Source organism: Rhinolophus sinicus, chromosome 3 (assembly GCF_057876585.1).
Source record: "Rhinolophus sinicus isolate RSI-liver-muscle chromosome 3, RSI-T2T, whole genome shotgun sequence".
In the NCBI taxonomy this organism is placed as follows: Eukaryota; Metazoa; Chordata; class Mammalia; order Chiroptera; family Rhinolophidae; genus Rhinolophus; species Rhinolophus sinicus.
The window spans coordinates 199,221,970-199,246,238 of NC_142503.1; the positions used below are offsets into that span (position 1 = coordinate 199,221,970).

General features: G+C 44.1%; 1 protein-coding gene across 9 annotated transcripts in view; it reads left to right on the plus strand.

Moving 5' to 3' along the window:
- The window catches only part of PPP2R5C (protein phosphatase 2 regulatory subunit B'gamma), a 137,753-nt gene that overhangs the window by 69,218 nt on the left and 44,266 nt on the right, over positions 1–24,269 (plus strand). For all 9 annotated transcript variants that reach the window (XM_019747154.3, XM_019747155.3, XM_074326915.2 and 6 more), the window contains one exon: positions 14,957–15,156. In XM_019747154.3, the coding sequence (XP_019602713.1) occupies positions 14,957–15,156 (200 nt within the window). The remainder of the gene's footprint in view (positions 1–14,956; positions 15,157–24,269) is intronic.

The window sequence follows — 24,269 nt, forward strand, 5'->3', positions numbered from 1 at the left end:
TTTATTGAGAACAGACTATTTCAGACGTCACTCTGAGCATATCCTATCTGTCCATTCACAGCAGCCCTTATGCTACTTATCCCCATTTTCCAGTTGGGGAAACTGAGGCCCAAAGAGATTAAAGTACTCTGCCTGAGATCACGCAGGTAGTAACAAGCCAAGCTGGGATTCCAATCCAGGTATTCCCGCTCTCCGCCCAAGTTCTACCCACCTTCGTTCTGCTGGGGCCATGTCTCGGGGGCTTTATAAATATTTGCTAAGTGAAGGATATAGAGTGAGAAACGAAGGGGCAGCTGCATCTAGTGAGGACCTCCAAGTGCCACGCGCATAAGTTCTTTTGATTTAAACCATAAAACGTGGACCATAGAGAACAAGGCTTTGAAAGTACCTTGTACAGAGGCGTAGATTTAGAGGACTAGACAATGGAGAGTCCCCCAAATGGCACCAGCTCAGGTCACCAGGAAGCAGTGTCCTGCTACAGGTCCCTCGAGGGCACTCTGTGTCCAGACAGGTGCTGCCACTGCTGGGTGCACCACTGTGGTGTTACTTTTGTAATAAAACACTCTGCTTTCAAATGCAGAGAGCTGTCGAGAATAAAGATTCTGGGGGTGCAGGCTGGGACGTGCCTGATGAGAGGGGAATCCTTTGAGACCAAGGGGGGCAGCAGGGCCCAAGATGGACGAGCCACCCCAAGGCTGGGATCTCACAGTCCCCAGGACCTGCCCAGGCTTAGGTTGGGAGGAGGAGCAACCTTGTCCTGTCCTGGCACGCGGTGCCCGCCCTGCCTCAAAGACGACTGAGGCTGCAGCGGCCCCGTGGAACATCTTGTGTGTGTTCTTGACACTTCCTGGGGATCAGCACTGCTGGCCAGCACGCAGTGGGGCTCTCGTCCTCCCCACAGGAGAGAGGAGCTCCCCTTCCAGGTCCAGGCGGCTCACCTAGGTCCCCCCGGGAGACCCCGTTGCCCTGGCAGACTTAACCCTGCCACCTCAAGGAGGTCGGAATTGAATGGAAGTGTGTACATGCATGAGTCAAAGCTTAAGCTCAGCTTCCTGTGCAATTTGGATCAAATATGTAGGGAAGGATCAGCCAAATTTTTTTCAGCACATGCAAAACAGTTGAGTTTCATGTTTTAACTACCGTAGTTCCCTGAAAATAAGACCCAGCCGGACCATCGGCTCTAATGCGTCTTTTGGAGCAAAAATTAATATAAGACCCGGTCTTATTTTACTGTAATAAGACTGGGTCTTCTATAAGACTGGGTCTTCTATAATGTAATATATAGTGTCTTATATAATGTCATACGTAATACAGTTGTGCGTGGTTTAAGGAGCGTGACGTAATCAGGCCTTTTTGTAAAGTGGCGAGTGGTGCGGGTCGTCCCCGGCCAGTTCCTCAGTACACGCTTGCCTCCCTGCAACGAGGAGGAAGGCAGGGACCAGACTGGTCTCCTCGCTCAGTGGTCTGCTTTGTGCAGCTGGAGGGCCCCCTCTGGAGAGTTTCCTGGCGCATTGGGGGTGCACCTGGCTTTTGGCCTCCGACTGTGTGTGCTCCGTCCAAGGACCCACCTAAACTCTCTGCCTCGGGGCCATGGCAACCCTCGTGACAGGGATGTGGGGGAGGAACACGTTGCAGATGGTGTCACTGCTAATTACCCCCGCCACCTCGCCATAGAGGGGCCCACTCAGGAGGTGCAGGCGTGGGAACACGCGTAGTTATGGGTGTCACCCGGGATTATCCTCCAGTTTCACAGACTTGGGACCAGGCCCCTGGTGGGTCACATCTGCCAGGCACAGGGGACAGACCTGCCGCAGCACAGTTGGTCTTCCTACCAAGCAGCCTTCCAGCTTTTCTGTCTTATTGTTTCCAGCTCTCAACTAAAAGCTTTCTCTTTATAATTTAAGCATTACTTGAGACAGTGAAGTGACAGGTGTACGCTGTGTAGCTCCCCATTTTGTTTGTGCCTCAGGATCCTTTCCTGCCCTCCACACCAGGCATCCCACCCAGCCCGGCCTGAGGGCCACCCGTCTAGAAAGGGACACCCCTGCACAGCAGACAGAGATCCCTATAATGAACACCTGTGGTTCTGTCCTTGTCAGCGTCATTAGTGTATGTGACACATTTGTTGCATGCCTGTCATTTCCTGGGGTACAGCAGAGGTGGAGGACGCCACACCCCTCTGAGCCTTCTCGAATAGCAGCCAGGTTACATGAGAGCCCGTCAGAGCAAGTCAGGAAGCCCAGGGAAGGCTACTCCCTGCCATCAGGGCCCCTGGGCCCTTGGAGAAAAGAGCTAGCATTCCTCTCTATTGGCTTGTGACATTCCCAGTCTTGGTGCCTGGCAGGGATTAGTTGATGACTAGGTGTGATGAAGGCTGAAACCCAGCACGGGTTAATATTGACGCAATAAATACTGATCCTCTAGGGGTGGGTGGTGGGCATGTGTGGAGATGCTGGGAGTGGGGACTAGAAGGGTCCAGCACTTATTTTCATCCACGCCTCCCCAGAGGGAAGACACATACACGCACACCCAGTCCGTGATGTTGTGGTTCCCGTGTGGCGTGCTGCCTGTATCACGTTAGGGCCCTGAGTCCCAGGGCTGTCTCTGCAGGTCCTGGAACTCAGGCCCTGAGACTGGTTTGCTTGTGCCGTCCTCTAATCCTGCTGCAGCTCTGCACCAGACATCATGTGTGAAAAGCCCCAAATTCGTCATCAGCAAGCTCGTGTCCAGAAAGAACCACTCCTATGTGTCTATTTGAGACACAGAAAAAGGAAGTAGAGATCATAAAATGAAAGTGAAAAGTGTGTATATATTTTCATTGTGTCCTTTTCATAGCTCTACACTGTCCTGTCTGCTGATAAACATTAAAATTCTGAAATCTGCCTGTGGCAGTTTCTGGTTTGTCGCATGTGATAATAGCAGGTACTTTTCCTGAAATGGTACCTGTCCTTGCTTTAGATAAATGACCTACTGTGTGCTGGAGCTGTTGGTCACCAAGTACAGTAAGATTCTTTCATGTTTACTATTTCAGCAAAGATGCTCACCTGAGTGGAAGACGAGGTGATATGGACTCCTCCCGAGGCGCTGAACATGTGCTCATTTACAAGGCACTCTAGGTTCTTAAGCAGCAACTGTGGCTGCTGTGAATAAATCAGGCTGTTTGGGGATTTAGACCTTTCTTCCTAGGACCCTGACTTGTCTCAGTCTCTCCCTATAAGGAAGCCAAGGCTTTAGATTCACCTACGATCTCTTGAGTTCCTCTTACGCATCGCTTGTCCCGGGAGGTGGGGACACATTCTGAATATACACGTGTGTCCACAAGAGGTCCTGAAAGGACTTGACGCTTAGACTAATGTCTGCATTCTGCCCTCTGTTCTGAGGTGGAGTCTAGACTAGAAGTCATTTGTTTCTTCATGACACTTCCTCACTGAAAAACTCACTTGCCTTAATGAAGAGCTTTTCCAAGGAACCAGTCTTTCCTGAGCTTAGGCAGATCTCAGTCTGACCACACTGCCTCGCCACCCTCCCCCATTGCCTTCCCACCGGGTCCCTGGCAAGGCTACCACTTCTCAGGGGCACAGGGCGAGAATTAACTAGACCTTGGCTCCAGCCCCTGCTTTTGAAATGAAAAGATCTGCCTTATAAAATTACACTGTAATTTCATGAGAAAGGGATGGTGGGTGGGGGTTCCTGGTGGAAGGTTGTGAGGACAGTGTATGCTACCCCTTACTCTGTATGCAAATGAAGGCAGGCTGCAGAATCAGAATCGCAGAAAAACTGAAAGGGGTTGGGCCTCAGTGTCGGAGGGAAGCAGCTCGGGTTTTGGGGGAAGCCACTGGGGCTCCACACAGGATCTGCTGTCCTGAGCAGAGTTCACCCCAAATTTGGCCCAGGGTTAGCAGATGTATTCCTTCAGGCAGGGAGATCGAAGCAGCTGGATGCCTGTGAATAACACGCTGATGCACTAAGTGGGACATTAAAGGGAACATTCCTAATGCCGGTTGTCTCCAGCAGAACGTGTTTAAAGCACAAGTGTCCCTGTAGAAACTTCTGGCCAGCCTCACATTGTTACCAAATTTCTGTCCAAATTAGCTTAGCAGGCAGTGTGCTGGTGACAGGAAGGCACGCTGCTCGCCTGTTTCTCCTGGAACACCACCAAACGAAAGGGTCGATGACAGGCACACAGCACTCCGTGGTTTTAAACTAATGAACACTCTTAGCATAGTGACATTGTCCTTCAGAGTCATGTCGGCTTCGCGTCACCAGTGTCACTGCATCTCCTTGATATTAGGTAATACACAGAGCATGTGGGGGAGGGGCACAGTGGCTGTATTTAATAAAACAGTATCCACCGCCGAGACACCCGCTTAAGTATGCTGCACTTAAACCACCACATCTCATCAGGTCCCAGGCGCCGTGAGTGTGGGGCAAACCGTTTTATAAGGAATCCCAAAAAAGAAAGCGAGACCACCCATCGGGCAAAGATGCAACTTGATGTGGGGATGTTAACTTGGAAAGTGTGCATTAGGATGGACAAACTGTGATACTTGCATTCTGACACTGAGAAATTCATTGTCATTTTGAAAATTATCAACCAAATTAGGAACCATTTAGAGGATTAACTCAATTTTGAAATCACGTAGGTGCTAAGGGTCAGGGTACAAGTTAGTCTTACCGTTTCATCTACATAAAAGTGAGTATTTCAGTCAGTCGTGTTCATCAGGCTTTTGGGTTGTAGAAGTTGGGATCTATAGAGTAAGAGATCACTTTTACCACAAATGGTCCCTGACAGGCCAGCTCCCTGAGGGACCAGAGCACAAGGGTCGTGGTAGCCTCCTGAGAAGGCTGAGCAGTTGGTTTCATAGACTAGCCTTTTCTTTTGAGGTAGATCTTCCTGCTTCTGGCACCTTAATTTCAGTCCCTGTGTCACTTTTGAGGAGACCTTTCTTACTCTCAGATCAAGTTGTATCACTCTCTGTTTAAAAGGCATCTGTGATTCAAATCTCTCTACGCCCAGTACTTTCCACATTTTTCTATCAAAGTCTCTCTGACTAAGAGATTCCAGAGTGCTGAAATGCCTGCTCTGCGCAGTTTCTTTGAAGACCTTGATTTTTATCTTGAGTTTGTGTAGACTGCGTTCTACCCTAATACATGTGGCATTATTTTAATATAAATATGTTGTAAATTCTGGTACTTTCCACTTAAATTACCTGACTTTATTCCCTTCTGGTTGATTTGTTCACTCAACAAATATCTGAGGCCCCACTGTGTGCTTGGCCAGTTTTAGCTACAGGAGATAAAGAGGTGAACAAAACAAAGTCCCTTCTCTGAAAATGTATGGTTAAGGATCCAGTGTGATTAATTTAGGGCTTGTGAAATGTGATCAGTGGTGTCCTGATTTAAGGTTCTGTCTTTGGGGGGAAATTGATTTTCCAGGAAAATGCACCCTATTTAATCTGTCCTGTAACTTCCAAGCCCTCTGGTCTGAGAAGAGGGCACCTATAAAGTCTTCCCTGAGTGGGGCCTCAGCCTTCTTGGCGTGACGGGGCTCCTGCTCTTCCTCCAAGACCAAGTTCAAGTTCCCCCAGGAAACCCTGCCCTCAACCTGCATCCCGGTCCCCCAACCCCTGGTTCTCATCATACCTCACGTGTCTCATTCATAGCACTTCACTCTTCTCACATGTTTTAGCTGTTGTTTTTCTTTTAGATCAAGTACAGTCATCCTCCCTTATCTGTGGGGAATGTGTTCCAGGACCCCCAGTGGATGCCTGAAACCACGGATAGTGCCAAACCCTCTATATACTAGGACTTTTTCCTATACATACAGACCTAGGATAAATCTTGATTTATAACTTAGGCACAGGAAGATATTAACAGTAATAATAATAACAGAGAAAATTATCACAACGTACTATAATTAAAGTTACGTGAATGTGGTCTCTTCTCCCAAACTATTGTATTGTACTCACCCTTCACGTGATGCTGTGAGCTGATAGAATGTGGTGAGGTGGAGTGAGGTGAATGACGTGGGCATTGTGACATCGTGCTGGGCTGCTGGAAGCGTCACTTGACCACAAGCACTGCGATACCACGACAGTCCGTCTGATGGCCAAGACAGCTCCCAGGTGACTCACGGACAGGTAGCCTGTACAGTGTGGATATACTGGGCAAAGGGATCGGTCATGTCCTAGGTGGGACAGAGTGGGACAGCGCAAGATTTTATCACACCACTCAGAATGGCGTGATTTAAAACTTATGAACTGTTTATTTCTGGAACTGGAATTTTCCATTTAATATTTTTGGAGCACAGTTGACCACACGTAACAAACCCAGATGGGGGGACTACTGTATCTTGTTTTAATTTATTTCTGTCTTATCAGTGCCTACTCCAGTGCCTTGTGTGTGTGTGTGTTGGGTAAATTGTTTAATCCCTTGTGATACAGGCTCCCTGGTCATTGTCGGAGCCTACTCTGAGAGCTCGGTATCTATGTGCCAGGCGCTTCACGCCGTGTGCTTTAGGTCCAATAGACAAGTCATAGCACCATTTATGTTACGCATTTGGGATCATGATTCTGATCTTTTCTGAGAGAAGGAGGGGAGTGGGAGAAACTGTATAAATAGGAAACAATTAGAAATCACTTAGAACTTCATCTTTATAAAAAAAAAAAGATTTTATTGGGGAAGGGGAACAGGACTTTACTGGGGAACAGTGTGTACTTCCAGGCCTTTTTTCCAAGTCAAGTTGTTGTCCTTTCAGTCTTAGTTGTGGAGGGCGCAGCTCAGCTCCAGGTCCAGTTGCCGTTGCTAGTTGCAGGGAGTGCTGCCCACCATCCCTCTTGGGAATGGAGGAATCGAACTGGCAACCTTGTGGTTGAGAGCTCATGCTCCAACCAGCTGAGCCATTCGGGAGGCAGCTCAGCTCAAGGTGCCGTGTTCAATCTCAGTTGCAGGGGGCGAAGCCCACCATCCCTTGTGGGACTCGAGGAGTTGAACCGGCAACCTTGTGGTTGAGAGCCCACTGGCCCATGTGGGAATCGAACCGGCAGCCTTCGGAGTTAGGAGCATGGAGCTCCAACCGCCTGAGCCACCGGGGCGGCCCTAGAACTTCATCTTGATTGGGAAACTTTTTCAATTAAAAAAAAGATATCCAGAGCTTAAATTCTTCAACATAAACACTATGTAGGGGAACATTAGACAATGTGTTGGGATTGTGTGTGTGTGCACGTGTGCAAATGCGTGTGTGTCTCTGTGTCTGTATGTGTGTGTGTTTTCTAGTCCTAACTAAATTGAGGTTAGTTTGTAGGTTTTCGGGGTTGATTCATCTAAAGCGTTGTGGGAAAGCCTGACATATATACACATGCCTGGAATGTGTGCACGGACAGCTCTGGGGGACACCAGCTGGCAACCGTGGGTGCCTTTGGGATGAGAGAGGGTCTTTTTGTGTGTGTGTGTGTGCTATATGCATGTATTCTGCAGCCTTTTTAATTTGAAATATAACTCACATAGAAAAGCATATAAAACAGATATGAACTATAATGAAGTGATTATGAAACAAGTAGTCATGTAAGCACCACCCCAGACCAGGCACCCAGAAACCCCCCTGCAGGTCCTGTCTGGGTTTTAGGGATGCCTGTTTATAGAAATGAAATCATGCTGGATGCGTCCTTTCGAGCTCGCCTCTCTCCCGGGGCAGTGCTTTGTGAGGTTTATCCTCCTTGTGTGCGTTGTGTGTGCTGCATTCATCTCCGTCGTTTAGGGATGTTATGTAATGTCCACTGCTGCTGGGTACTTGCACTGCTGGTACTGCTGTGGATGTCCTTTTATGTATGTTGTGGTGCCCGTGGGCGTGAGCCCCGACTCGCAGGCGTGTGTGTGGCATGCACTTGCTAAAGCCTCAGCTGCAGCCCCCTGGCCCGGTGTGAGAATCCAGCTCTACACCTCCTCCCAGCACTTGTGTCCTCAGACTAGTGAGTGATCGTCGATCTGCTGGTGTCTCACGGTACCTCGTGGTGCTTTCGGTTTGCATTTGTCTGGTTATTAATACGCCATGATCCTCTCATATGTGGTTAGCCGTTTGGGATGTTATGTGAAGTTCCTGGTTAAGACCTTTGCCTACTTTTCTGTTGGTACTCTGGGTTTTTCTTACTGATTTATTGGAAATGTTAATGTATTCTGGACATGAGTCCATTGGCTGTCTGTATTCAAATAGTTCCCCTACTCTGTGGCTTTTCTTTTCATTCTTGGCGGTGTCTTGACGAAGAAAAACACTTGGTATTATATAGTTCAATTTATCAATCTTCTAATGATTAGTCTTTTTATGTAAGAAGGCCTTTCTCTCCCCCTTTCTCTACGTAAGATATTCTTCTGTATTATTTTCTAAATGCATTAGAGCTTTGTCTTTCAGATTTAACTCCAAACTCTCCAGCTTATTTTTTTCCACATAAAGATATTTTTATGTAACTAAATACTTTTAAAAAACAATGACTTAATTATTTTTTGTTCTTGTATATAATGTGATCCATTTCTCCTTCCTTCCTTCCTGTCCCTGGGAATCTACTTGTCCCAGTACCATATATTTAAAACGACCTTTCTTCACTGGTCTGTAATCCAGTTGTCATAAATCAAATACCCACATATGCACGGGCCTGTTCTGGACTCTGTTCTCTGGCATTTCAGGGCTTGGCTATTTTCATTAATGAAGCTTTACAGTTAGTCTAGATTTCTGGAACAGCGAATCCCCTACCCTGTTGTTCTTCTCCAAGGGGCCTGGTTAGTGCTGACCCTTTGCATTTCCATGTACAGTTTGGAATTTACTTGTCCAGTTCCTACAGTCTCTGCTGAGATGGATTGGGGTCGCGCTGAATCTGTGGGTCAGCTCGTGATCTGCTGAATGTTGTCCCATCCTGACGAAAGCATCAGACTCGGTGATGTAGTGAGAGCTTCTCTCCGAGAGGGGATAGGCGTCCCTCTGGGGGGGGGGTCCCTTTGAGGGGGGGAGAGGCGTCCTTCTGAGACAGGGAAAGGTGAAGGGCGCTGCTCTCACCGCTTACATGCAGCGTTGCTCTGGCAAGACAAAGAACAGAGTCGGCATTTGCAGGTGAAGGGACGGTACACACAGGAAACCAAAGGGATTTACAGATATGTTATTAGAATTTATGAGTCAACCAAGGTAGCTAGATACAAAAGTAATGCCCAAATCACTTCTTCTGTACCGTTGCAGCAGTTAGAACATTGTCTTTTTAAAGGTACTATTTACAGTAGCAGCAGAACATAATGAATACCTAAGAATAAATCTTAAAAAATGATGTGTAATAAGGAAAACTTGAGTAATGAGAGAAATATTCCATGTCCACAGATGGGAGGACTCACTATCACAAAGACTTCCATTCTCCCCAAATCAATGTGGGAAATTTAAAGGGCCGCGAATAGTCGAGACACCAAGCCAATCAAGGTGAAGGGCTGGCTCTGCAGACAGTTGGTCTTATTCTAAGGCACTGGGACCTAAGACTCTGGTGTGGGTGCAGTGACGGGTGACAGATCAAGCGTGCAGATGCTTGACCTAGGACAGAAGGGACACAGGAAGCATTGGGGCAACATGGTCATTTCAGAAAATGCTGCTGAGTTTGTTTTCTTGGTGGGAGGATTTGCCATCTGGAGCTCAGGTAGAATTTAGTGCATATTAATGAAGAATCCCAAATATACACCAAGTTGTTCGTAGTGAACTGACTATTCCTGCTGACTTTGCACTGAGAATAAATGACTGGAAGACGAGATGACGCCACAGCTGAGGTTCGGCTCTTTGCTTTTGGAGAAATTGCTCATTTGTTGCTGTTTTGCCTGAGGTATGTCTTACGGTGGGCTCATGACTTGCATATTTTCGTAGACCCTCGTGGGCCCCCTGCTCCCTGCCATTAAGAAGGCGGAGCGAACACTCAGGTTGCTGGTGGTGACACGTGATCTCTCAAGCTACCTTGGCTACTTAGCGAGTATTGTGTGACCAGTATTGTGTGACCAACTGGGAAGTAGTTCACACACTCGCAATTGTACCTTGGGGGCGTCTCTTGAGTTGATTCTTTGGCCTATAGTTTCTGCTGCTCTGTCTCTGTTTCTTTGGGGTCATGGTTATTTGGGAAAAGCCCTCATCTCTGTACCAGGAAGGCCTGGCTCTGCTGTCCTCTGTGGCTGTCGCGCAGAAAGTCGGTCCTTTTTGTATACTGGAATATTTCTTTTCACCGCCAAGACTTGTCATGTGAAAGTGGGCTTGGCTTTTTAAATTCTTTTTGTCTACAGAGTTCACATGATGCCTCCTTGCCTGTAGCGACGATTTGGTACTCAGCCTTAGCACGTCCTACGAGGTGGTGGTCCAGATGTATTCTGTCCCGTCTCACAGTCCCTGCTGTCGCTGAGGGACACATTCGCAGCCCCTGGAAAGTTGGCCGGGCTGTGATTAGCTGTTTAGGATGTCCTGGGAAAGCCTGAGGGCTCTTTGTTGCCTGCAGGGGCTCCAGAGCCATACCTCCAGTGGGCACCGATTTGTGGGTTAAATATTAGCACCTCTTACTTTTTTATTCTTTGTGGGAGAAGAAAACATTAGTGGAAGTCCCCGGGGCACACCCCCACTTTGGAGGTCAGGGGGCCGTGCACCAAGTCTATTCCATATCGCATGTTAGAATGCCGCCTCCCTCCCTGTGGGACCAGGGACACCTACCAAGCCAGAAAGGGTGCCACACCTGCTCTAATGGCAGCCTTCATTAAGCCTGCCTATCCATCATTTACTAATTACCGGCTTCCCTTTAGTAAATGTGTTTTTAGAAGAGTAACACGTCCATTCTTATCTCCACCTCCTTTGTGTTATTTCATACGCCATGGGTCAGTGTCTTCTCCCCTCCTCCTCCCCTGCAGGTTTTACATGAGTATGCCCATGCGTTTTGCTCCTGTTGTCCTTAAGGCTTTAACCTTGACATAATAGGGAAGCATCCCAAGTTCACATAGCAAATCAGTGAAAATACGGGGTGGCGTGGGGCGGAGCTAAAAAGATTTATACAAACATGAGGTGCTTGTGATATTGTTTGTGTAGAAGAATATTAGCATATTATAGCTCTCAACTTTAAAAATAATAAAAGGAAGCATTAACAAATGTTAAGAATGTTTTCCAGCCTAAACTGTGATAGCCTCGTTTATATTCTTTGCTCTTAGAGCAGCAGTTTTGATGTAGTATCTGACTTTTTGGTGGTGTCACAGGACATTTCCTGGCAGGTGTCCTTTCTACACCCTTTCTAGTTAAAAAGCCCTGTCATTGGGCAACTCCAACAGGCTACATTTGTGCTGTTTAGTTGATATTCTCTGTTGGGATCAAGATATATTCATTAATAGGTTCTGAAACAAGTATGTCAGTATTATTAGTCTGTGTACAATTCAAAATTAAAGTAAGCCACTGTCATGCATGGGCACAATTCAAACTCCATTATTATTATTATTATTATTATTATCTCTATTCTGCATCATAGAAGTAATTATAAGATTTGGGTCAAATCTTAAGGTCATGGTTTATTACTTAAGAGTTGGGCAGTCTTGAATACCAAGCAACTGAAGTGTAGTCTACCAACAATGTCAGTCCTGGTTAGTTTTCAACATTTGGTTTATATTACATGGATAATCAGAAGAGTAAAGTCAAGTACAGGTTACAGTCTGTCATACCTTTTTTTTTGTCTTTCAAGATTAGCAATGCTAACTTATAAAGACTTTAGTTTTTAATTGCAAATCAATAAAGGCATAAAGCATATTCTTTCACCACCTCCACTCACTTTATTCCCCAGTGGTGCAGTCCTCTTAACACAGCAGAAAGTAAAGACTTTTTCAATATGCTGACCAATAAGCAGCTAAATTAATTTGCATTCAAAAACATGGAACTATTTGATAGGGACTAAGAATGCAGTATTTTTATTATTGTACTCAATTTCATGGTTATATAGATTTTTTTTAAATAATGAAATTATTTTTTTTTAAGTAATAGCCAAATGAAGTTTTAAAAAGTAAAGAGAGCTCAGGAGATTATAATCATAAACTTTTTTATAAAGTATAAACAAATATAGTACTCTAACACCTTAGCTGTCTGGAAACCTGGAAGAATTGACATAATTTCCAGAAAGTTGAGATTTTCTTGCCTTTTAGAGGAATTTTAGATGGAAATTATATGAAAAAAAGATTTTACCCTCCTCTTCCTTCTTAATCATAATAGGTTTGTTTTAGTGTTTTGGTGATAGCAAGTCTTTTCTCTGAATGTCAGTCACTATACTGTGTTTTAAAAGTGAACAGTGCTTTCAGGCCTTTTGATGTATGGAAGATTTCTTTGACACCACCCCAGATGACCCCAGCATCCGTCTGGGTCTCGATGCCGTTGTGTTAGAGTGCATTGTACAGTCACACGTGTGCTGTGCCACTTCCCCGCGTGGTGGCCGTGAGCAAGGCGTGTTAGCACGCAGGGTCTGTCATCATCTCCACCTGGTGCAGCCGTGCCTGCCCGGCTCTGTGCTTACAAGGTTCATGACGAGCTGTGCCTAGTGGGGTCACCTGGCACTTCTTAGAAGCCATGCTGAGTAGGTCCTGAGTGAAGGGTGTCAGGGTGGCCCATAGGGGAAATGAGGACTTCTTAGTTCTCTGCAGTGCCGAGCATGAGCATGTCCGAAGGTCCCAAATAGACAAGCTGTGACTCTGTGACTGCCAGAGGTGATCCCGGCAAAGCAGATCAAACGAGGTGATCCCGGCAAAGCAGAGGGAGGACTAAGGGCACAGACACGAGGGCTGGAGTCAGGCGAGGAGGCCGTCCAGAAAATGACAGCTTTTCATTGGAAAGGCTGGTCGTGTGACTGTTAGGAGACCCAAACACTGTAATGACTGTTACTTGTTCAAAATGACTGAATAGTCACTGAGTAATCACAGTGTTTGTGAATCACATTTTGGTTTCCATGGTTCCCTAAGTGTCCTGCAGGCAGTGTGCCTTACCCCCTCACCCACATCCCTGCACGCAGTACAGGAATCGCGGGGACACGAAGTGGGTCAATTCAGGTTTGGGCATCGGGGACAGAGGGAACTGGAGAGCAGTCTCCTGGCACCTGCTCTCCAAAAGCATCTCGTTGAGGAAGAAATCGTAAGCTAGCTGGCTACCTGTTGAAAGCAGCAGGAAGTGCTAAATGGCTGGCTCAGTCTCGCACATCATGTCTAACTAGGAAGTAAGGACTGGCCTGTAGAAGAACCCAGAACAGGAAGTGGACAGGTAGGGCTGGAAGGCAAGAAGTGTAGGGATGGCTATCGGGAAGAAGAGGCAGTGAGCATGGGCAGATGAAAGCTGGAAAGTCCAAGGGCCCAGGAGGTATGCCTTGGGTGCAGGCTGGTGGGGGGCAGTGGTCTCAGGACCCCTTCACACTCCGCAAAACCAGGTAGGCCCCCAAAACTTTTGTCTATGTCGATTTAGCTGCTGACATTGACCACGTTCGAAATTAAACCACACACACAAAAAGTTAAGTATTATTAATTCATTACTAAAATAACAAACCTGTTACTTGTTACCAGAAATAACATAGTGTTATGAAAATACCATGTTTCCTAAAACAAAAACAAACTTAATGAGAGGGTGGCATTGTTTTATATTTTTGCAAATCACTTGAACGTCTGGCTTCTTGGAGATAGCCAGCTTCTCCTGTGTGCTTCTGCGTTCTGTCTGCTGCCACATGTTTTGGTTGAAGTGTAGGAAGACTGGTTGGGAAGAGCAAGAGCGTCTTAATAGCCTTGGGTCATTGTGGACATTTTCTTTGCTATTACACCAGAACTTAACAGAGGGGTGTTTTCTTGAAGGGATCGGCGGTGTGGAATCTGAAACCATATCACTAAGCTGTCTACACTTTATGACACTAAAATCCAGAGGATTGTCGTGCCCTTCGAAGTGCTCCTTTGTCCTTGAATGAGTGTAGTGCTGTTTATTCATCCCTCGGGAAGTACTGGTCACTGAGTTCTACAAATCTCCTGAGACATTTGTAAATCACAGACACGTTTCAGTATATTTATCAGTAAATGCTGTCGTTAGCATCAGCCTCATCTCTTCCTCACCCTGGGAAGCTGTCAAGCTCACACTGGCAGATGGAAGTTTCCCAAGCTTCCCGGAATCCTGGAAAGGCACACAGAACTCCATTACTTCCCAGCCCTACGCTGACCCTCTAAACCTGTTTCTTAATCTTGTATTGTTGTGAAGATGACACGAAAAAATTGTGTAGATGTCTATAAAGCTTTTAGGTTGGTACCTGGCCCAGGTAAGCACTCAGTAAAAAATAGTGGTGGTGGTTATTATTAGTGATTTTCTATACTGCTGTCATCATAGGTGATGTGTGATAACCCAACCCCAAATGGGGAATGAAAAGTGCTTTGTGGAGCAGCAGGGGTTTATAACAGCTCATTTTGGCAATCTTCAGACTCCCCTGTACGTGTACAGCACTAGCAGACCTGAGGAGACGTCCTTCCCGTGTCCTTTTCTTGTCTTGCCTATACCTGTGATCTCAGTTGTCACGTTGGTGTCAGTGTCCACGGCCCTCACCCCAGGCCGAGGCCTGTGGATCGCCTCTTGTTCCGTTGCCCACACGGTGTTGGCATGTGATAACTGGCTCTCAGATAGTATTTACTGAATGAACACATTTAGAGGGAATTTATTCTGAACTGCTCTCGATGTAGTCTCAGAGTTAAGAAGTATAGAAACTATCATATGAAGCATATGTTCTGAGCAGTGACTAGTGTTTTTTTCTTTTCATTTTCTTTAAGGAATGTTTAACCTCTAGTCACCCCACCCCATTGCTTTTTTTCGTGAATATCTATTAATTCAAAATAAAAATAGTAGAAGGCTTTAAAGTGTTTCACAATAATTTGGGGTCAAGCATTTTTGTGATCAATATTCTTTGCTTTCTATTTTCAGATGTTCCTCCTGCTGATCAAGAGAAGCTTTTTATCCAGAAGTTACGTCAGTGTTGTGTCCTCTTTGACTTTGTTTCCGATCCACTAAGTGACCTAAAGTGGAAGGAAGTAAAACGAGCTGCTTTAAGTGAGATGGTAGAATATATCACCCATAATCGGAATGTGATCACAGAGCCCATTTACCCAGAAGTAGTGCATATGGTAAGTGATTACAGCTTAACCAGCATGTCCCAACCCTGAGGTACCACCAGGACTCGGGGATTCTAGAATAAGCTCAGACCTTTGAGCCTCACACAACACTTCCCACAAAAAAAATCCTCCTGTTCCAGAATTTGTACTTGTGCCTTGAAGAATGAAAATCTTTGCAATGTGTCCTGGATTTTAGTGATAATAACAGTGAGAGAAATTGAGTGCCTTCAGGGGGCCAGCTGAAGTGTTAACTCATGTAATTCTCACAAGTACTCTATGGCGTAGAGATGTTAGAACTTTTATTTGCACTTATTAGCTTAGCCTGTTTAAATTGTTTCTTTTTAACATATATAACATTAATATAATAATGCCCGTACATAACAATAGAAGTAAACATGTTGCCCACACGTGTGCAGGAAAATTCTAAGGATGGGGTGGAGTGAAAATAATGATGTAGCCAAGCTGGTGTCAGGACAGTCCATCCTGATTGGCCGGGCCAGTTGTCAATGCCGGTATCAGGACACACCCAATGATGTAGCCAAGCTGGTGTCAGGACAGTCCATCCTGATTGGCTGAGCCAGTTGTCAATGCCGGTATCAGGACACACCCAACTCTGTCATCCTCCAGTTAACTCATTGCTGGTTTCATTCAGCTCCCAAATCTCAGACCTCTTGGGTCTCATATTTCACAGCCTGGTTTCAGGTCTTTTGCAGACTGTCACTGTGACCTCAGTACCACCTGGAAACACGTGATGCCTAAAGTTACTAAAACTCTTATTGACACTGAACTCCATTTTTCTGTTGAGTTTTTTTGAATTGTTGATGTTTTATCTGCCTTTGAAATTAGTACTCCTTCCCCAGTTAGTAGGGAGTTCTTGTTGCTTAATATAAAATTTTAAATCCTGATTTTCATTGAACTCCTTAAGTTTCTGATTTTTCCCCCAAAGCTATATATTTTGGAATTGACTTGTTGACCTAAATTATGTTTATTTCTCACTTTGGTATGTTTGCTTTGGAAAAAGAAGGTGAAAATAATGTTCTTCTGTAATTCACAATCTGTTGTGTCAGGAGTTGCGATCAAATTAATTGTTTTAATTTATTATTATTAACTCTTATTAAAGTTCAGAATTTACCAGCGTGTGGTCATCCTAGGGCTGCAAGGGCCACATAGGGCCCTTCCCCAAACTCACACCTGAAGAACAGTCGTAGGCACATATACTGAGCAGTAAATACTCTAAAACCTTACCCATTCAGACTAAGGAAAATTGGGGAATATCTTTTTTTCTCTCCTTAATTTCAATTCTCAATTACTTTGGAAGGCCTCCAAACCCTAGGATCACAAAAGTCTCTAATATCCTAATACTGTCATAATTTTTTTGTTCACAATACACTTTATAATCTTCCTGAACTTTTTTTATGGTGCAGGGTAGGGATAAAACTTTAACTGTCTTCTAAAATGATGGGAAAATCGTGTATTGAATATTCCATTTCCCCCGTTGATTTTAAATGCTTTTTATTATATAGTTATATTTATTTTTAAATTTATTAATATATATTAAATGTATAAACACATCAATTTATTCTACATTAAATCACATGTATGGAAGGGTTTCTGTTTTTAAGGAGCCTTGGCTGCTGGCAGCCCCTGAGTCCCACTCTTAACCCTAGAGGGGAGTCTGCAGAAAACGAGAGTTCAGTTGGCCTGGTTTGCCTCAGATGCTTGCCTTTGACCCAGTGTGGCCCGCCTGCTTGAATCAGTCTGTCGCCTGCATTTATTTCACAGTAGCAGTATGCATTCACAGAATCACTTAGGATACTTAAAACCATTAAGACTTCTTTTTTTATTAAATAATCATTACTTCTCCTCAAAAAAAAATTTTTTGTTTTTAAATCATGACCTCTCTTCTCCCGGTCAAAATCGTGTCCTAACTAGGTTCTCTTCCTGCTGTCCTCACTTTGTTCCCCACCCTGAGGTTAAAGCCCGGCTGCAGTGTTGGACAACTTGCCCTCTAAAGCATTTAGCAGACCTTGAGCATCTACTGTGGGCCAGACACTGTCAGGGGAGGAAACAGGGTGGAGCCAGATTTCTGCCATTCCAAAGCTTTCCTGTTTGTGGAGAACAGGCTTCAAGTAATGCAGCCAGTTGTGTGTCATTGTAGGTTATGGTAACACTGTGAAGGAAAGTGTAACGGAGTGGACACAGGTACAAGCCTGCCATATGCCCAGGTGGTGGGAGAAAGGTGCAGAGAAAAGTCTGTGTTTGGTGAATTAGACTGGCCCGTGAAGATAGGTGCACAGGAGGTACTTCTGTGTCACCAAGAGCACAGAGGACTGTTCACTCTTTGCTGTGCTCTGATTGGAGGGGGTGAGGTGAGAGCACAGCCTTTCCCTTACCTCCAGTTTGTCTGGAGCTTTGGGGGTGCAGGGCGGGGTGGCGGGCAGATAGCATATCCATGTTCACTTGCTATTGTTTTGTTCTGGAGACACGGGGCCTTGATGAAAGGTATAATGAAAGAAGAAAGAGTGTGGTGGGGGTGATTCTGACCTCACAGAGGTTGCGTGGCTGCAGAATTTGAGCAACCAATAGGACTCCACCCCGAACAGTGCCTGGACCCAACATGGCAGGTGGAAAAGATGGGGCCCCTTCGTGGCTCCATCCAGGGGCCCTGGTGTGCTTGCCACTGACCCAGCACACAGCGGTGTGCTTGAAAGATGCGTGTGTGTGTGTGTGTGTGTGTGTGTGTGTTGTCATACTGTGTTTCCCTAAAAATAAGACCTAACCGGAAAATAAGCCCTAGCATGATTTTTCAGGATGACATCCCCTGAACATAAGCCCTAATGTGTCTTTTGGAGCAAAAATTAATATAAGACCCAGTCTTATTTTCGGAACGGAGTATTTTTATAGATATTAATTTCCATATGCTTTGAAGAATCCAAAGCTTTAAAGAAGTGTACTCCTTGTGCTTACTTCTTTTAAATAGATTGCCTGTTAGACTGGACTACTGCAGGGGTTTTTAACAGGTGCAGAGAGGGAACTCACATACCATACAATTCACCCATTTAAAATGTACAATTCTGTGGTTTTTAATATAGTCACAAGATTGTGTAGCCGTTATCACATCTAATTTTAGAACATTGTCGTCCCCCTAAAAGAAACCCCATACCCGTTATCGGGCACTGCCGTTCCTCCCTAACCCCCCCCCCCAGCCCCTGGTGACCACTCATCTCCTCTCTGTCGCTATCGAGTTGCCTAACCTGAGCAATTCACAGAAATGGAATTATGCAGTATGTGGTCTTCTTTCACTTCGCATAAGGTTTTCAAGGTTTATCCACGTCGCAGCCTGTATCGGAGCTTCTTTTCATTGCTAAGTAGTATTCCAGTATATGGTTATAGACCACACTTGATTTATCCATTCATCGTTGATGGTCTTTTGGGTTATTTCTGCTGCTTGGCAGTTATGAATAATGCTTCTGTGAGCATTCGTGTACACGCTTTGGTGTGCATATATGTTTTCATTTCTCTTGAGTATTTACCTAGGAGTGGAACTGCTAGGTTACATGTTAAATCTACGTGTTTAACGTTTGAGGACCTGCCAGACTGTTGTCCGCAGAGGCCACGCCATTTCACATGCACCACAGTGTGTGACGGTTCCAGTTTCTATATCCTCACTACACTTGTGATTGTCTGCCTTTGATGACCGCCGTCCTCGTGGGTGTGAAGTGGTGTCTCACTGTGGTTTGGCTTTGCATGTCCCTCATGGCTGTGTGTTTATACGTGATAGACTTCAGTCCTAGAATGTAAGAGAACCGTCCAGATCGTCTAGCCTGACCCCTTTATCTTCCAGATTAAAAACCTTAGGTTCAGGAAACGAGGATGAAAAGGAGCGGTACCCAGGGGTAAACTCCCGGCATCTGTATTCTCAGGCCTAAATAACAAACTTCATTGTCTCTTAATTTCAGTCATCTTTAAAAATATAACCAGCCATCTGGTTTTTTAATTACATTATCTAGTTCATCTGTTTTTTCAGACATTGGCATTTTTCTCATAGTTAAAACACTGCTAGCAAAACCAAGGAGCCACTTTTTTCACGGAATACCAGTTTTACTTGAAGAATGACTGACAAACTGGTTATTCAGACTTGAACATTTAGCCAGCATTTTCTCACTAAAACGAGAATGTCAGTCTCAGGAAAACAACTGACAGTGTTTGTTGTCGATGATGAAACTCGAGGTTTCAGATGAAAATCTGAATTTTGGAAAATTTGTGTCTGTGGGAACCTCCTCTTCTCGGTGCCACAGCCTCTCCTGCTGGGATCGGGGGTGAGATGAATGGATGGGAGCTTTTAATACATGTGACATATTGAGTCCCCACTGGAAGATGTGCATAATTCATGACCAGTAATTTCCAGATGAGCAATAAAGGATGTTTCAGAATCACTCACAGGCCAGAGAGCCATTCAGGTGCACGACACCCCCACTGAGGAGATTGGAGGCTCCACAACAGTGACCCTTTATCACCTCTTGGCTAGTTTTGCTGGAACACCAAAGAAGTCCACTTACCTGAAAGGGCTGTTAGTCACCCCTCCCTCTTCCGGCTGCGTGTCTGTGGGAGACAGATGTTTCTTCCTCTTTCAACCAAACCAGCATTCTAAACGCAGGAGCAGACATGAGCAGCCAGCTGTTTTCTATAAAGCCAGACGTGAAAGAGGTTTGCAAAAATGTAAACCAGTGCCACTCTTCTCACTGAGTTTGTTTTCGTTTGGGGAAATATTTATTATGAGTTTTTTTATGAAATAAATAATATTAGTTGTTAAGAAAAATTATTTTTTGTAAATGTATGTTATTTGTATTAAGACATAATAGTTTATTATTTTTAATGACTTAATATTTTTTTTAAATTTCTCTGGTCTAATTTCCAAAACAGTCAATATCAATAGCTATAACTCTCTTAGACAAAAGCTCTTCGGGGTCCTCAAGATTCTTAGGTGATTAAAGGGTCCTGAAACCAAAAAGCTTGAGATCCGCTCTTCTGAAGGAGTGCCAGTGAGAGGCCACAGCTGGCACCACCGGGGAGCTGGTTAGAAATGCCTCCTCGTGGGCCGCCACCGTCACCGGGTGTCCAGTTCTTCTGTGCCAGGAGCTTCAGAATCACTGTTGAGATGAACCTTCCTGCGCTGCCCACCTGACATTAGAGCCCTCATAGGGGGGCCCAGGACAGGTCTCTTACCGGCGCAGGCCGTAAACTACCCGGAAGGAAGACTTGCGTGCTTCCTCCTGTCTCCCACGGAAGTCAGCTCACTGCCTGCCCGCCGTTTCCTAGGGGCTCTGAGAACGGTCCCTGATGCCACGTTTTCTGCATAGACGTGTGCACTAAGACTAGTGTCAGCAGTCACAGGTGAACATAAGCTGAAGGGCAGAAAGGGGTTGGCTAGGTTGACAGCAGAGTGAGTTGGGTGGCACACCGTGGCCTCTCCAGTTACCCACACGTTCCGTGCTGGGTTATAAGAAGACAGTGAATAGCAGCGGTGACTGCCCTACACCGCCCCCCTTGTCTGGGAGACTGTATTCAGAGGAATACAGTGCAGACTATAAATAGTAGCTGCCTTTGGGTGGTGTGATTATGTGGATTTTCCCCTTTTACTATATTTTTGTAATTTTTGAAAATTTTAATAATAATTTTGTCGTCATCAAAAATCATTAAATATGTTTTTCTTTTTGGAAAAACAAGCTCTCCATATGTAGTATAATAGTATAATAGTACTGTTCTTATCAGGACCCAAGTTGGATTTCCAGGAAAAACAAGTTCACATTTTAATGGTACTGCTGGTAAATGACTTGTCTTGTGCTTCACTTAAGGATTGACGTGGGACGCTCTCCTTCTTCTGTTGTCATATCTGATATACATAGTGTGTTCTGGGAAGTATTACTTGCTGTAAGGGAATGGGAGAGGAAAGAATGTTTTGAATAAAAGAAGGTAGCGTATTAACCAGTGAAGCCTCAAATAGTCTACAGATTTTCAAGTGGTGATTTCAGTCATGCGTTCCCCTTTGTGCTCAGTTGTTTCTGCTTCACCAGAGTCACCATCACGTGTGCGCTGACATCAGCGAGAGCTAAAGTGATTAAAACAAAGTGCTTTTGGAATCCAGAGAATGATTTTTCTACTTTAAATAGTAATGAGCCATTTCTTGGAGATTTGCTCTTATTTCGAGAGAATTTCCCATTGGATTGTTTGATGTTTTTGAATTATAAAAGAAATGCATGTTTGTTTTATAATAAGTGAAATAAATACAAAAACATAGGAAGTAAAACTTCATCTTTTTCCTGACTCCACTCCCCCTACCCCCCAATTCTACCTACACCCATCCCGATCTCCAACCGAAACTTTTTTTTTTTTTTTTCAAAAGGCTACTAAGAAACTTTTGGGGATGATGGATGTATTCATTATCTTGATTGATAGTTTCACAGATGTTTGCATATGTTTAATGTATCAAATTGTACACTTTAAATATGTGCGATTAATTATATGTCAATGATACCTCAGTAAAGCTGGGGTGTTTTTTTTTAAGCTCCTAAGTTGATGGGTATTTCTTTGGTCTAGGAGCTCAGTGAAGAAATCCTAGACACTAGGGACATTGTCACCAAGAAGGTTTGGGAACTTAATGCCTAGTAAATAGCTTTCCGTTACATTTTTTTAAATTTAATTCACGTACAACAAAAATCACTCTTTTTAGTGTACGCTTCTCAGAGATTTGATAAATAAATAACCACCAGCACAGTTAAGATAGAGAACATTTCATTACCCTGAAAAAGTTACTTTATGCTACTCCTCTGTAGTCAGGCCTTTCCCGTCCCCGTTATCCCCGGCCATCACTGGGCTGTCCTCCAGCCCATTCATTTTGTCTTTTCCAGACTGTCACATAAGTGGATTCGTCTGGTGTGTAGCCTTCGAGTCTAGCTTTTTTCCCTTAGTATCATCTGCTTGAGAGTCATCCGTGTTGAGTTATCAATAGTTCGTTCCTTTACTTGCTCAGTAGTATACAGGAGTAGCACAGTCTGCCCACCCATTCCCCAGTTGAGGGATATTTGGGTTATTTCCAGTTTGGGGCAATAAAATTATAAATATTCATGTACAAGTTTTGGACATAGGTTTTTATTTAACTTGGGTAAACACACAGGAGTGGGATTGCTGGGTTGTATTGTAAGTGTCTGTAGCTTTCTGAGAAACTGCCCCACCATTGGACAAAGTGGCTGTACCATTTCTGCACTCCCACGAGCAGTGTGTGAGAGTGCGAATTGCTCCGTGTCCTCCTCTACATTTGGTATCAGCAGTCCTTTTATCTCCTTTGGCTTTAATTTGCATTTGCCTAATTACTAATAATATTGTTACTGAGTTTGAGATGACTTTCCATATCCTGGATGCACATTGTTTGCCACTTCTGTGATTTGCAAGTATTTTCTCTGTGGCTTATCTTTTTCTTTTAACAGTGTCTTTTATAGAGTTTTTTATTTAGATGAAATCTAATTTATAATTTGTTTCTTTCATGGGAAGTGCTTTTGGTGTCATATCTAAGTAATCCAAAGGTTTTCTCCTAAAAGGGTTGTAGTTTTACATTTAGGTCTATGATGCACTTTGAGGTTCTTTTTTTTTTTTTTTTTACATGGATGTACAAGTAATTATATTTATGGAAAAGTGTTTAAAAGACTAACCATTCTCCATTGAATTGCCTTTGCACCTCTGTCAGCAATCATTTGACCATATCTGTGAGTCTTTTTCTGGATTCTCTCTTCTGTTCCATTGATCTATATATCTGCTCACCAATCCTGTCTGCGTTATTGTCACCTTGTAGTAAATATTGAGATCGGGTAGTGTGAATACTCCATCCCTGTTCTTCTTTTCCCAAATTGTTTGGCTGTTCAAGTTAGTTTAACTTTCCATATAAATTTTAGAACCAGCTTGTCGTTATCTACAAAATACCTTTCGGGGGTTTTGATTGGATTGCTTTGAATATGTAGATTTGGAGAGAATTGGTATCTTAACAGTATTGAAACTTTTGATCTGTGAGCGTAGTGTATCTCCCCATTTTGCTCTTCTTTGTTTTAGTCTTCAGTATGTGGATCCTACATGTATCTTTTTAGACTCACAAATAAGTATTTCATTTGGGGGTACAATTGTAATTGGGGCTGTTTACTTTCTAATTCTAATTATTTATTGTCTATTTTTCTTGCAGTTCCATCAGGTTTTACTTAATGTTATTTGGTATATAAATGTTAGTATTATTTATTAGTTGAATTGATCCTCGTCTTCATCATTATCAAGTGATCCTTTTTATCCCTGGTAATGGTATTTGCTCCAAAATCTACTTTGTCTGATGTTAATGTAGCCACTCGGCTCTCTCGACTGGTATTAGTGTGGTACTTCGTTTTCCTGCCTTTTTCCTTTGACCAATTTCAATCTTTATAGCTAAAGTGAGTTTATTGCAGACAGCACATAGTTGGGTGTTGCTTTTTTGTTCAGTCAGGCAATTGCTGCCTTTCGATTGGGGTGTTCAAGCCATTTGTTTTCTGTGTGAGTATGGATATGTGGGCTTTAAATCTGCCATCTTGCTGTATTTTCTGTTTGTTCCATTTGTTCTTGTCCCCTTTTCCTCTTGTTCTGCTTTCTTTTGGATCGACTGAGCACTTTCATGAATCCATTTTATCATCTCCTTTGTTGGCTTTTTAACTATAACTCTTACTTGTTTGATCTCAAGTATTTTGCTTTTCTAGAATATGCCTTTCACTTATCACAGTCTCCTTCAAGCGGTAACATGCCAGTTCACATAAAGCATAAGAGCTCGACAGCAGTGCGCTTGCACGTCTCCTCTCCTAGCCTTTCGCGGTCTTTGCCGTGTATAACATTTTACCTCTTCGTATGTTATAAACCCCTCAACATACTATTTATTTTTTATTTTTAAACAATTATCTTTTAAAGAGATTTAAGTAATTTTTACTACCTTTTCTACTTCCCCAAGTACCATTTTTAGTGGTCTTCTCTCCATTGTGTAGATCTAGAAATCCATCTGGTGTCGATGTCTTTCTGCCTGACGACGTTCTTTAGTATTTCTTGTAGCGCAGGTCTACTGGTGA